Source organism: Pelophylax lessonae (assembly GCF_965119305.1).
Source record: "Pelophylax lessonae genome assembly, chromosome: 1".
Classification (NCBI taxonomy): Eukaryota; Metazoa; Chordata; class Amphibia; order Anura; family Ranidae; genus Pelophylax; species Pelophylax lessonae.
The window spans coordinates 859457987-859470347 of NC_138768.1; the positions used below are offsets into that span (position 1 = coordinate 859457987).

At 47.8% G+C, this 12361-nt stretch overlaps 1 protein-coding gene across 1 annotated transcript in view; it reads right to left on the bottom strand.

The window, feature by feature from the left end:
- Nucleotides 1-12361, bottom strand: part of FBXO41 (F-box protein 41) — a 258813-nt gene that overhangs the window by 128645 nt on the left and 117807 nt on the right. The window contains exon 2 of the mRNA XM_082268572.1: nucleotides 3328-4303. Within this exon, the coding sequence (XP_082124698.1) occupies nucleotides 3328-4064 (737 nt within the window). The 5' untranslated portion in view covers nucleotides 4065-4303. The remainder of the gene's footprint in view (nucleotides 1-3327; nucleotides 4304-12361) is intronic.

Genomic DNA, 12361 nt, shown 5'->3' on the forward strand with positions numbered 1-12361 from the left:
GCGGGGGTTGAAGGTCTGTACTGTGTGGGTCTGTTTTTTGTACTGGGAGGAAAAGATCTGTACTGGGGGGGATTGGTGGTCTGTACTGGGGAGCACAGGGACAGGTCTGTACTGGGAAGGGGAGGGGGGCTTTACTGGAGAGAAAATGTCTGTACTAGAGGAAGAGGTCTATATTGGTGGGGGGAAAGGCCTGTACTGGGGATCTGTGGTCTGTACTGGGGAAGGAGGGGGGTGGAGAGGTCTGTACTGGGGAGTATGGGGACAGGTCTGTACTGGGAAGGGGGGGCTTTACTGGGGAGAAAATGTCTGTACTAGAGGAAGAGGTCTATATTGGTGGGGGGGGAAAGGCCTGTACTGGGGATCTGTGGTCTATACTGGGGAAGCAGGGGGGTGGAGAGGTCTGTACTGGGGAGTATGGGGACAGGTCTGTACTGGGAAGGGGGGGAGCTTTACTGGGGAGAAAATGTCTGTACTAGAGGAAGAGGTCTATATTGGTGGGGGGAAAGGCCTGTACTGGGGATCTGTGGTCTGTACTGGATGCTTTGTGGTCTGTACTGGGGAAGGAGGGGGTTGGAGAGGTCTGTACTGTGTGGGTCTGTTTTTTGTACAGGAAGGAAAGGTTTATACTAGGGGGATTGGTGGTCTGTACTGGGGAGTGGGGGCAGAGATCTGTACTGGAAAGGAAAAGGTCTGCACTATAGGGAGAGATTTGTACTGGGGAGTCTGTGGTCTGTACTGGTGGATGGGGATCTGTGATCTGTATATCTGTTTATACAATGGGTAAAAAATCTGCGCGAAAAAATAAAATAAATATTCTTATAAAAGCTGCCAGCTGTATACAATTATTGACAATAATGTAGAAGTAAAACATATAGAGTTCATAAGCGGCGCTAGAACCAAGGACGCAGAAGGATCCGTCACCAGCTTCAGTGAAAATGAACACCGGAACTCAAGGTGAGAATTTCAAACTGCTTACCAAACATAAGAGAAGAAAACGCCTATCAGCAAATTTCCTTTGATAATCTAAGATCACTTTATATAGGGCGATGAAGCTGAACGTCCAGCACTCCACTTTAGGGAAACAGGGTGATCGAAATCCGACATAAATGATAAAAGAAGCTCATAGTGCAGTAAATAATGATGGAAATAATCTTAAACCAGAGTAGCACATGCAGAAAGACCATCACCAAATGTCTGTGCCGAAGTCACTCAGCACCGCAATGTGTCTATCTTAACCGCTTACCAGACAGACAAACTTTCAAGGCAATGAGACAGTGATGGCTTGGCAAGCTGGATCCACTCATATGACATCGATCATCCCATTAACACAAACATGACAAGTGTATTCAGCGGTTAATCCAGGAAGAGACCAACAGGAACCCAAAAAATTAAAAAGCTCATAGTGTAGTATGTAAATCAATAAGAGGAAGTTTACTGAAAGCTACTTACAATAAAATAGAAGTAAAAGAGCAGTGTACACATTCAGATCAGGATCCGCAGTTCTTGGCGTGTCTTTGATTCTGCGGAAGGGTCAGCTGACGCGTTTCGGCCAATCAGCCATCGTCTGAGGTGATCTGTATATCTGTACTTAGAGGAGGGGGGTGAGAGGTCTTACCAGGAGGAAAAGGTCTGTACTAATATGAGAGGTCTGTACTGGGGGGTCTGTGGTCTGCACTAGGGAAGGAGGAAGTGGGGGGAATCTGTACTGGGAAGAAGTAGAGGTCTGTTCTAGGGGGAGAGTTCTGTATTGGTTGGGGGAAAGGTCTTTACTGGGGGTCTGTGATCTGTACTGGATGACGTGTGGTCTGTACTGGGGAACGAGGGGGGGGGGGGGGGGCTGGAGAGGTCTGTACTTTGTGGGTCTGTTTTTTTCTGCAAGGAGGAAAAGTCTGTACTGGGGGGATCTCTGGTCTGTACTGTGGAGCGGTGGGAAAAGTCTGTACTAGAGAGGAAGGGTCTGTACTAGAGGGAGAGTTTTGTACTTAGAGAGGTCTGCGATTTGTATATCTGTACATGGAGGAGGGAGGAGAGGTCTTTACTGTGGAGGAAAGGTCTGTACTAGGGTGAGAGGTCTGTACTGGGTGCTCTGTTGTCTGCACTGGGAAAGGGGGGCAAGGTGAAGAGATCAGTACTGGGAGGAGAGGTCTGAACTGTGGGGGGGGGGGGGGGGGTCGGTACTGGGAAGGAAAGGAAAGTCTGTACCAAGGGGAGGGGTTTGTATTGCTGGGGTGAAAGGTTTGTACTTGGGGTCTGTGGTCTTTACTGGGTTTTCTGTGGTCTGTACTGGGGTAGATGGGGTTGGGAAGGTCTGTACGGGGGGGGGGGGGAATCGGTGGTCTGTACTGGAGAGCGGGGGAGAGGTCTGTACTGGAGAGGAAAATTCTGTATTAGAGGGGGAGGTCTGTATTGGGGAGTCTGTGATCTGTGTATTTGTACTTAAAGAAGGGGGGAAAGTCTGTACTAGGGTAAGAGGTCTGTACTGGGGGGTCTGTGCTCTGTATTGGGGATAAACAGTCTGTACTGAGGTTGAAAAGGTCTGTTTTGGAGGGGGGTAATGTATTGTATGCACTGAGAGGTATTTGCATTGGCAGTCTTCACCGGGGGGGGGGGGGGGAAGATTTGTAGCAATGGATGGGGTAAAGTAAACTGAACTGCCATTCAGATAAAATTGAATGGACATTGGCAATTCTGAAGCCCAACCACACTCCAGAATTCACCAAAATATGTTTTCCTGCCTCACTCAGACTTCTTATTTTTTTGCATTGTGAAAGGAAAGCTTTTTTTTTCATTAGGAAATGCTGCACTGGTACAGCTCAGGCTAGGGGTGGGAAATGGGAATCAGCCATCGCAGTGCACCTCAGAGAAAGGTTCACCACTAGACCCAGTACCACCGGTTTAATCTTACTGTAACTATACTATGAAGAATTCTGTTATTCTTGTATCGTTATATTGGCCAAATGTTGTGGTTACCCACATTATCACTCCAAAAATAAAGTAAAAAACAAAGATACTTCACAGCACATTTAGAGTTGACCACAGTGACCAGAGAAAGATAAAAGGAAAAAAGTCGAACTAAAAAAAAAATCTAAGGCTGCCATTGTTGGGGTCTTTTTCTGATAATGACAATTATTTGGCTGTCATGCTGATCCAATGACTTCACTTTCTGAGGCACTGACCTAGAAGGAAGTCAGATCTCTGACTTTCAATCTGAATGCTTGTTACAAGTCAATGGCTCAAAAAGTTCTCAGAAGGTCAGCAATGGCAGCCATATTTTTCTCCATTTCCATCGCAAAGTTATAAAAAACAACTCCTCAGATAAATACTCACTGCTGTTTCTTGTTCAGCTCCTGCTCCTTCTGGACCAGGTCCTGCTTGAGGGACGCCAACATTTCCACACTAACGTCAACCTGCCTTGTGAGCTCTGAGGCCCGGTCCTCCAGTTCCTGCTTTTCCTGCCCTAGCCTCAAACTCTCCTGCTTGGCCTTTTCCAGCTCTGAACTTTTCCTCTCCAGCTCCACCTGCAGCCTCCCAACCTGTGTGGCGATCTTCTGCTCCACCTCCTCCGTCAGCTTCTCCAGTCGCTTGTCCACCTCGAGCTTCTCGAAGGCCCTCACCTTCAGCCGTGCTAGGCCTTCTTCGTAGGCCGCATCCACAGCAGCGGAGGCTGCGGCAGCAGCTGCCACAGCCGCTGGTGGCGGGGTGTGAGAAGTTGCCATGGTCGTTTTGGTGAATATCTCTCCAAGTGGGATCTCCACCTCCTGGGTATATCGAGGGGATGTTGGGCTGAATTCCTCAGACTGTACTAGGTCCCGAGTGAACCTCTGCTCTTTGCCTTGGAACGATGTGCTTTCAAAGACTTCCCGGCGGTGGGCTGGGGTCAACAAAGCGGCCTCGCTGGTCAATGGGAAGACGGTAGCATCGCAAATGCTGTTGGTCTTGGACAGAACGTAAAGGGTCTCATAGGTGTGGTTGTATTCCAGGTGGGCCCTCAGTGAGGACAGGCTCCTGAAACGCTTGTGCTCTCCGCACCTCGGACACCGATAAGGCAGGTCCAAAGAGGCCATCCCTCAGCTCCTAATATGGCGACTGTCCTTTAGCCCTAAACAGAGCAGGCAGATAGTAAGGGTCATGGCGTGCCAGGGACTCGGGAGAAGTCAAAGATCGGGGGCAAACACTCTCTTAGAAGGCTTTGGGTCAACGGAATCATCTTCTGTGGTCAACGGTCAGCTCCTCTATTCTGGTATTGAATAAGATATTAAAGCTGGTAAACTTCTGAGACCGTATCATCCAAACGATCACCAGACTATGGAGAAGAAAAAAAGCCATCGTCAGGTACAATGAATGTAGACATTTGTATAAGAAACAATTTGCAACAATAACTTTCAATTCATATAACAGTTTTTTTAAAGCGGAGGTCCGGGCACAAAAACAAACTTTATTTTTTGTGCCCATCCGCTTGGTCTCCTTCACCTGAAAAGGAATTGGATAGTTAGGCATTTTTTTTTTTTCACTCACCTTGTAATTGGAGATAGAAAATACTCACCTATTCTGTACTTCCTCCCTCTGTGCCGCGGCTCCGACGTCACTTCCTGTCTTGCGATGATTCCTGGGAGCTGAACGTCATCGCTCCCAGGAATCAATGCGATGGCGCCGGCCCCGCTCGTCACTTCCGGGGCGACGCCGCATTCTATGCGAAACAGCTTCTGGGCATGCCCAGAAGCTGTGGAGGAATGCGGCGCCGCACCGGAAGTGACGAGAGGGGCCGGTGAAGGCGCATTCTGGGAGAAGAAGACGTGGAAGAGGACGCAGAAGAGGATCGCGCTGGCTTCAGCTGCCCACAACAGAAATGGCAACGCTGGAGAAGAAATGTTAAAAGTGAGTATTTCTTCTAAAAGGTAAGTGCAAACCGGGACAGATCAGAGGCTAGCCATTGTGGAATGTACTAGCCCTGACTGTCCCGGGGGTATGTTCACTGAAAAAAAATTTTCGTGCCCGGAACTCCGCTTTAAGTAGATCTAAGCTAAATGACCAAACTCTCATATAAATTTTACATACATGTTAAAATAGTTTAATAAAAATGTATTCTTTCTAAATCTGCAGCTTTCCCTAAAATAATACCAGGTGATCCTGCCATGAGGATCCTCTTGCAGGCACTTATGTGACAAATTACATTATGGTGTGACAACTGTCTTCTAACTGTGCCCCAAGCTGTCAACCTATCTTAGGCTTTACTGGTGAAGACTACATGTGGCCAAGACACACATTGCTCAACCATGGTCCACTGTTGTCACTATCAGGTAGCTGTTGCAGAGCAAACAATCACTTTGATGGCTGGAGCTCTACTTTAAACAATTAAGCACCACTCCAAACCATTAAAGGACAGCTCTAGTTTCTTTTAACATTTAGGTTACGGTACTTTTAGAACTACAACAATGACTGTAACTTAAAGCATATATAAACCCAAAACAGGTGATTCAGATGATTTTTCTGCTGGATGATAACCTAGAGGTAGAGGTCAAGGGAAGAACCAAGAACATCCTCCAACCCCCTCGTCTTTTGAAGCATTCTTCTATTATTACTAAATTACAGGTGTTCTTTAACCACTTAAGCCCTGGAAGATTTTACCCCCTTCCTGACCAGGGGGTATTTTGCGATTCGGCACTGCGTGACTTTAACTGACAATTGCGACGCTGTACCCAAAACAAAATTTATGTCCTTTTTTTCCCACAAACAGAGCTTTCTTTTGGTGGTATTTGATCACCTGTGCGATTTTTACTTTTTGCGCTATAAACAAAAAAAAGCGTAAATTTTGAAAAAATAATATTTTTCACATTTTTTTATATGAAATTCCCCAAAAAAAAAAATGTAAAAATCACATTTTTTTAACATTTTAGGTCAATTTGTTTTATGCTACATATGTTTGGTAAAAAAAAAATCGCAAAAAGCGTATTTTGATTGGTTTGCGCAAAAGTTATCGCGTTTACTAACAAAGGGAAAGATTTTTGTCATTTTTGTTGTTTTTTTTTAACGCGTAATGGCGGCGATCTGCGATTTTTTTTTTGCAGTACTGCGACATTGCGGCGGACAGATCCGACCCTTGACTGACATTTTTGACACTTTTGGGGTTACCAGTGACATTACTGCAGTAATCAGTGCTATACATATGCACTGTTACTGTAAAATGACACTGGTAGTGAAGGGGTTAACTTTATTTGAGAGGGAGGGGCTGTGTGTGTCCCTAGGGGCGTGATTCTAACTGTGATTGGCTGTGGCTTGAGGTGTAGGAACAATGGTCAACGGTCCTACATAGTAGAACCGTATGATCACTGTTCCTACACAGGGGAGAATGACAGGCGGCTTGTTTACACTAGCCGCCTGCCTTTCTCCCGCTGTCACGGATGATCGTGAGTGAGCGGCAGACATCGGGTCCGCCGCTCACACGCGCGGGGGGGTCCGTGACCGCGTGGGAGCGTGCCTCTGGCGGCGCACGTTCACTCCCCAGAGCCTCACAGGCTAGTGACGTACCTATACGTCACTTTGCCTGTGAGGGGCTGACCGCCGCAGTATATGTACTTGCGGCGGTCGGCAAGTGGTTAAACATCATTTAGATGCCCGAAAGTGCGGCGTTACTGGATACGAATCTATAATCTTATCTATTCTTTGACCCACGTGAACATGCGGAAGTCCCCGCGACAGGCGCTGCTGGGGGAGGCGGTGATGGACGCCCCCAAAGGAGCCAAATTACTTATACGATTTATTTTTGTGGCGGCGAGAATAGTGATAGCAAGGTCCTGGCGCTCGGCAACGATACCTCTTGAAATGTTTAGAGCAAAATTGACTTGGCTGATGATTAATGAACGTTTATCGGCTGTGTTGAACGATAAGGTAAAGCTGTTTGAGAAGGTTTGGCACCCATGGCTGCGATATTTGGAGGGAGACCCCCGGACCGACTTGGGTTGATTGGTACCTCTTGGGCTTCTTGGATCTCTCTGGAGATGGAATGGGGTATGGCACGCACCCCCCCTGGGGGTGGCCCCCTAATTACGCCAGCTGGGCTTTTATGCACTGATTCTGTGTTCCCCATCCCACCCCTCTTTCCCTATCTCTCCTTCTCTCTCTTTCTTTTCTTTCCTTTATCTTTATCTCCCTTCCCCCTCAATGTGTTACCTTAATGGTCCCTCCATAGGGACGATGGTTAATTGCGGCCCTCAGGCCTGAGTTTGTGGGTCCCCCCAACCCCCCTACTCTCTTTTCTCTTAAGATGGTATAAGGTCGGGGATGTTTGGGGTGGGTGGGGTGGGGGGGGGTGCGCATTCTGTGATTGCTTTTATCATGCTTACCCATAACCCCACATTGCATTATTGTGTTTTCAGCTGCTGACGGCCCCTGTCACCATGGACCTTTTTGATACTGTCAGTTTATAATGCTGTTCTCTGTACTTGGGCCTTTTCCTCGCTCTTTCCCATGATCCCCCCCCCCTTTTTCTTCTCTTTTCTACATATATTGTTGTATTTTATTATGAAACTTTCTAATAAAAATTATTGAACTAAAAAAAAAAAAACATAATTTTTAGATGTGAGAGATCTACTAAAATTTAAGAGCTGACATTAAACAAAGGCAGCCAATCACAAAAATGTGTATACATTTGCCTTTAATGGGCAGCCTGAAACTTTTATTAGATAGCTTAGAATAACTGAGCATGGCTTTCATTTTGTGTCATAACCCCAGGGCAGCCATCAGAAATTTTGGTAGCCATCAGAAAATTTAAAGCTCCTTACACAGCTTTAGGCCTGGGCCCCCCTGGGCCTAACCACCTGGCCACTGAATGCCTGTGGGAGGGAGAGGGGGAGAAGTGAGCATTTAGCGGCTGCTGGAGGTAAATGGAGTGATTGGTTCCTCTATATGCTGGCCCCACCGCCCCCCCGGGTGTACAGGGGGCCACACAGGGCCCCCTGGAGCATGGGGCCAGGTTGCAAATGTGTCCCCTGTAATTAAACCCCTGGATAGGGTCAGTGGCAGCGGTGGTGGATGGGATCAGTGGTGGTGGTGAGGGGGGAGCGGGATGATGCCGGCCTGTTACGGCACCAGGCCCCGCTCCCATGCAAGGAGAATTCCTGCACATGCACATGCCTAAACAATAGGCCGTCACTGATATGGGTGGGAATCCAAACAGAGCAGCCATACATCAAAACTAGAAGAAGCAGCGAGCAGCGGGCGCAGCCCCCCCCCCCCCCCACAGTGGGCCCCTCGGAATGCCTGGGCCCCCTACATGTGTATGGGCTGTCCCCCCCTGACGGCGGCCCTGCATAACCCCATTCAGTCCTTGTGTGTGTTGGTGGCAGATACGCTTTAGGAAGTACAGAAGAAGCGTATAGAAATGGACTCTGGCTTACAAAGCTCCAGCTACCATATTAACAGAAGGCAGAGAGACAGGAAGAGGTATGGAGCCTGGTCACCTACCCAGACCAACCAAAAATTGACTCCACCCTTGCCATTCTCAACCAGATATCTGTGAAACCCTATTATTCCTCCAAAGTTGTTAGGGATTCCTTGAACTGTGTCTGAATGACCAGCCATCTGATGGTACCTGCTAGTTCCAGGACCAACAAAACTTGACAGAGCATGCAGCCTGAACCCAATGATCCTTTAGCTGTCTGTAGGATGGCATTCTGAACTACAGACCACCAATGTAGGGGACATTTTTTCCATTGACCTTTAATGCATTGGTTTTAGTAAGAGTTCCCAAGACCTGAAAATTATTTTAGGGGTTCCTCAGGGGAAAACATGTTATGAAAGACTGATCTAACTCAAATAAATATTCCGTCTGGAATGCTTCCAACCTAAATAGGATGACAGCTTAACCATTCTTAACCAGGGTTCCTCGAGGGGTTTTTAGAGAAAGGGACTCTGGCTTACAAAGCTCCGGCTATTAACAAAACGGAAGAGAGAGAGAGAGGAAGAGGTATGGAGCCTGCTCACCTACCCAGACTAACCCAAATAAGACTCCAGCCTGGCCATTCTCAACCAGGTTTCTATGGAACCAAGGTTGTTAGTGGTTCTTGACCTCCCATCTGATGGTGCTGGCATAGTTCCAGGGCCAACACCACTTGACAGAGCCAGGAGCATAATACCAGTTATCTTTTTAGCTGTCTGTAGAGTGGCATTTTGAACACCACTATAGGGGTTTTATTTGTCTTCCTTCCCTGAAAGCTGAAAATTATTTTAGGGGTTCCCCTGGGGTAATTAGGTTATGAAAGATTGATCCAACTCAACAGAAATCCCATCCGGAATTCTGCCCACCCAAATAAGACTCCATCTCAACCACTCTCAACCAGGGTTCAGTGGAATCCTAGGGTTCCTCTAGAGCAGTGTTTCCCAACTCTGGTCCTCAGGGCACAGTAACAGGCCAGATTTTAAGTATTACCTTGGGGAGATGCAGACTAGTATATTGCAATCACTGAGCAGCAAATGATATCACCTGTGATGTATTTCAGTTTTCTTGCAAACCTGGCCTGTTAGTGTGCCCTGAGGACCGGAGTTGAAAAACACTGCTCTAGAGCACATATGTCAAACACAAGGTCCATAAGCTGAATCCGGCCTAACAGGCCTTGTCATGTGACCCTTGTACCCAGTTTTGCAGCCACTACGTGGCGGAACCCTACTCCGCCACCTCTAGCTCTCGCCCTCTGCTCCCCTCTGTTACTTATAAACACTGAAGCTTTGCCCTCAGCTGTTCCCGGATGTAACAGATCCCTGCACGCACTCATGGTGGGGACAGATTTCCAGAGGGAGAGAGAGAATGATCTCCTTGCAAGGCACCATAAACCCTGCACTCTGTACACAGTGTACCCCTGAACTCTGCACTCTGTAGGTAATGCACTCCTGAACCCTGCATTCTACACATAGCGCACCCCTAAACCCTGCATTCTGTATATAGCGCACCCCTGAAATCTGCACTCTGAGCATAGGACACCCCTGAACTCTGCATTCTGTATATAGTGCACCCCTAAACCAGGCACTCTGTGCATAGAACACCCCTGAACTCTGCAATCTGAATGTAGAGTACTCCTGAACCCTGCACTCTGTACGTAATGCACTCCTAAACCCTGCACTCTGTACACAGCACACCCCTGAACTCTGCACTCTGTACATAATGCACTCCTGAACCTTCCATTCTATATGTAGTGCACTCCTAGACCCTGCACACTGTATGTAGCAAACCCCTGAACTCTGCACCCCTAAACCCTGCATTCCGTATATGTTGCACCCCTAAACCATGCACTCTGTGCATAGAACACCCCTGAACTCTGCAGTCTGTATGTAGAGTACTCCTGAACCCTGCACTCTGTACGTAGAGTACTACTGAACACTGCACTCTGTACGTAACGCACTCCTAAACCCTTAACTCTGTACATCATACACCCCTGAATTCTGCACTCTTTACATAATGTACTCCTGTACCTTCCATTCTATATGTAGCGCACCCCTAGACCCTGCACACTGTATGTAGCAAACCCCTGAACTCTGCACTCTGTGTATAGGGCACCCCTAAACCCTGCATTCTGTTCATAGTGCACCCCTAAACCATGCACTCTGTGCATAGAACACCTCTGAACTCTGCACTCTGTACGTAACTCACTCCGAAACCCTGCACTCTGTACACAGTGCACCCCTGAACTCTGCACTCTGTATGTAATGTACTCCTGAATCCTGCATTCTATACGTAGCATACCCCTAAGCCCTGTAATCTGTATCTAGTGAACTTCTGAACTCTGCACTCTGTGCACAGGGCATCCCTAAATCCTGCATTCTGTATAAAGCACACCCCCCGAACTCTGCACATAGGACAACCCTGAACTCTGCACTCTGTACGTAGAGTACTCCTGAACCCTGCACTCTGTACATAATGCATTACTAAACTTTGGACTCTGTATGTAACGCACTCCTGAACCCTGTAAGTAGTGCACCCCAGATACAACCGGCCCTTCGAGGGCAACCATACTGCTGATGCTGACCACAATTAAATTAGGTTCAACACCCTTGGTCTAGAGGTTTGTAGGGGTTCATTGAACTGTGGCTGATTGACTTCCCATTTGATGGTACCTGCATAGTTGAAGGACAAATGCCACTTGGCAGAGCCAGGGGCATGACACCAATTATCCTCTGTATAGAGACATTCTCACCACCACTGGATCAGGATCATACCATGGATACCATATCAAGGATCAGTGCATACCATGTGCCCCAAAACAACTCACCAGCACTTTATCCATCCTAAACTCCAAACAAATTAGCAAATAAAGGACACGATGAATGATTCCAATGAGAAATATGTTGGAGAACGTAGAAATTAAATAAAGGAACTCTCAAATCTCAAAGGAGGACCCCTTGCCTTCCTGACTTTTCACACACGTCGTCCATTGGATTCCCCCCTTTCTAGGGTTGTTGACCGAGTCGCCAACACCTCTTCTCCCTCTCTTTTTTGAGTAGTCCTTTTTGTGTTGGTTACCATAGTCGTAAGTTTAGGCCATCCAGCTAGTCTATCTATGCAGGGTTGGTATGGATGAATATATGTTCCCAGCATGGGTCATCTTTGCCCCGATACACTCCCCTTTCTTCCTTTCCTTTCGCTTCTTTTCCTCCCCCTTCTCTATATCCCCCAGACCTATTGTTTTGTTATTATTATTACTATTCTTATTGTTACCAGTGGGGGACCGTCCATTGGGTGCGCAGGGGCACCGCCCCCCCCATCCATGCATCCGGCCTCCTAATCTACATGCAGGGTGCATGGATTCCAATGGGTTTTTTTTTTATTTTTTAAGGAAGCACGTGATTAGAGCCAGAGGCTCTAATAGGCTTCAAAAAAAGGGTGGGCTCGGGGCGCAGAGCACTGCACCCTGAGCCCACCCAGTTGTGTAACAATAGCGAATGAATATTCGCTATTGTTACACGGATTCTCCTCCTGGTCAATCAGGAAGCGGGTCCTGAGACCCATTTCCCGAGAGAAGCCATGCTATTGGCCAAGGAGGAGAAGATGGGAGGAGACGCAGGGGAAGCCACCGCCACTGCTGCCTGCCCTCCATATGTCAGTCCAGGGTGAGTGAGCAGGCGACCGCGTTATGGTGTGCGGGCTGGGGCTGGAGCTGATGTGGTCCGGGGGGAGGGGGTATGGTGTGCGGGCTGGAGCTGGTGTGGTCCGTCTGCCGCCCACCGTCTCCCCCCCCCCCCCCCCCTAGCCCATGGAGCACCAGCCGCCACTGATTGTTACCATTACTATTGTTATATGTTATATCATGCAGATTCTCTCATCTCAGCTTATCAACACACATGTTACTAATTGCTAAAATTGTAAATTTCGACT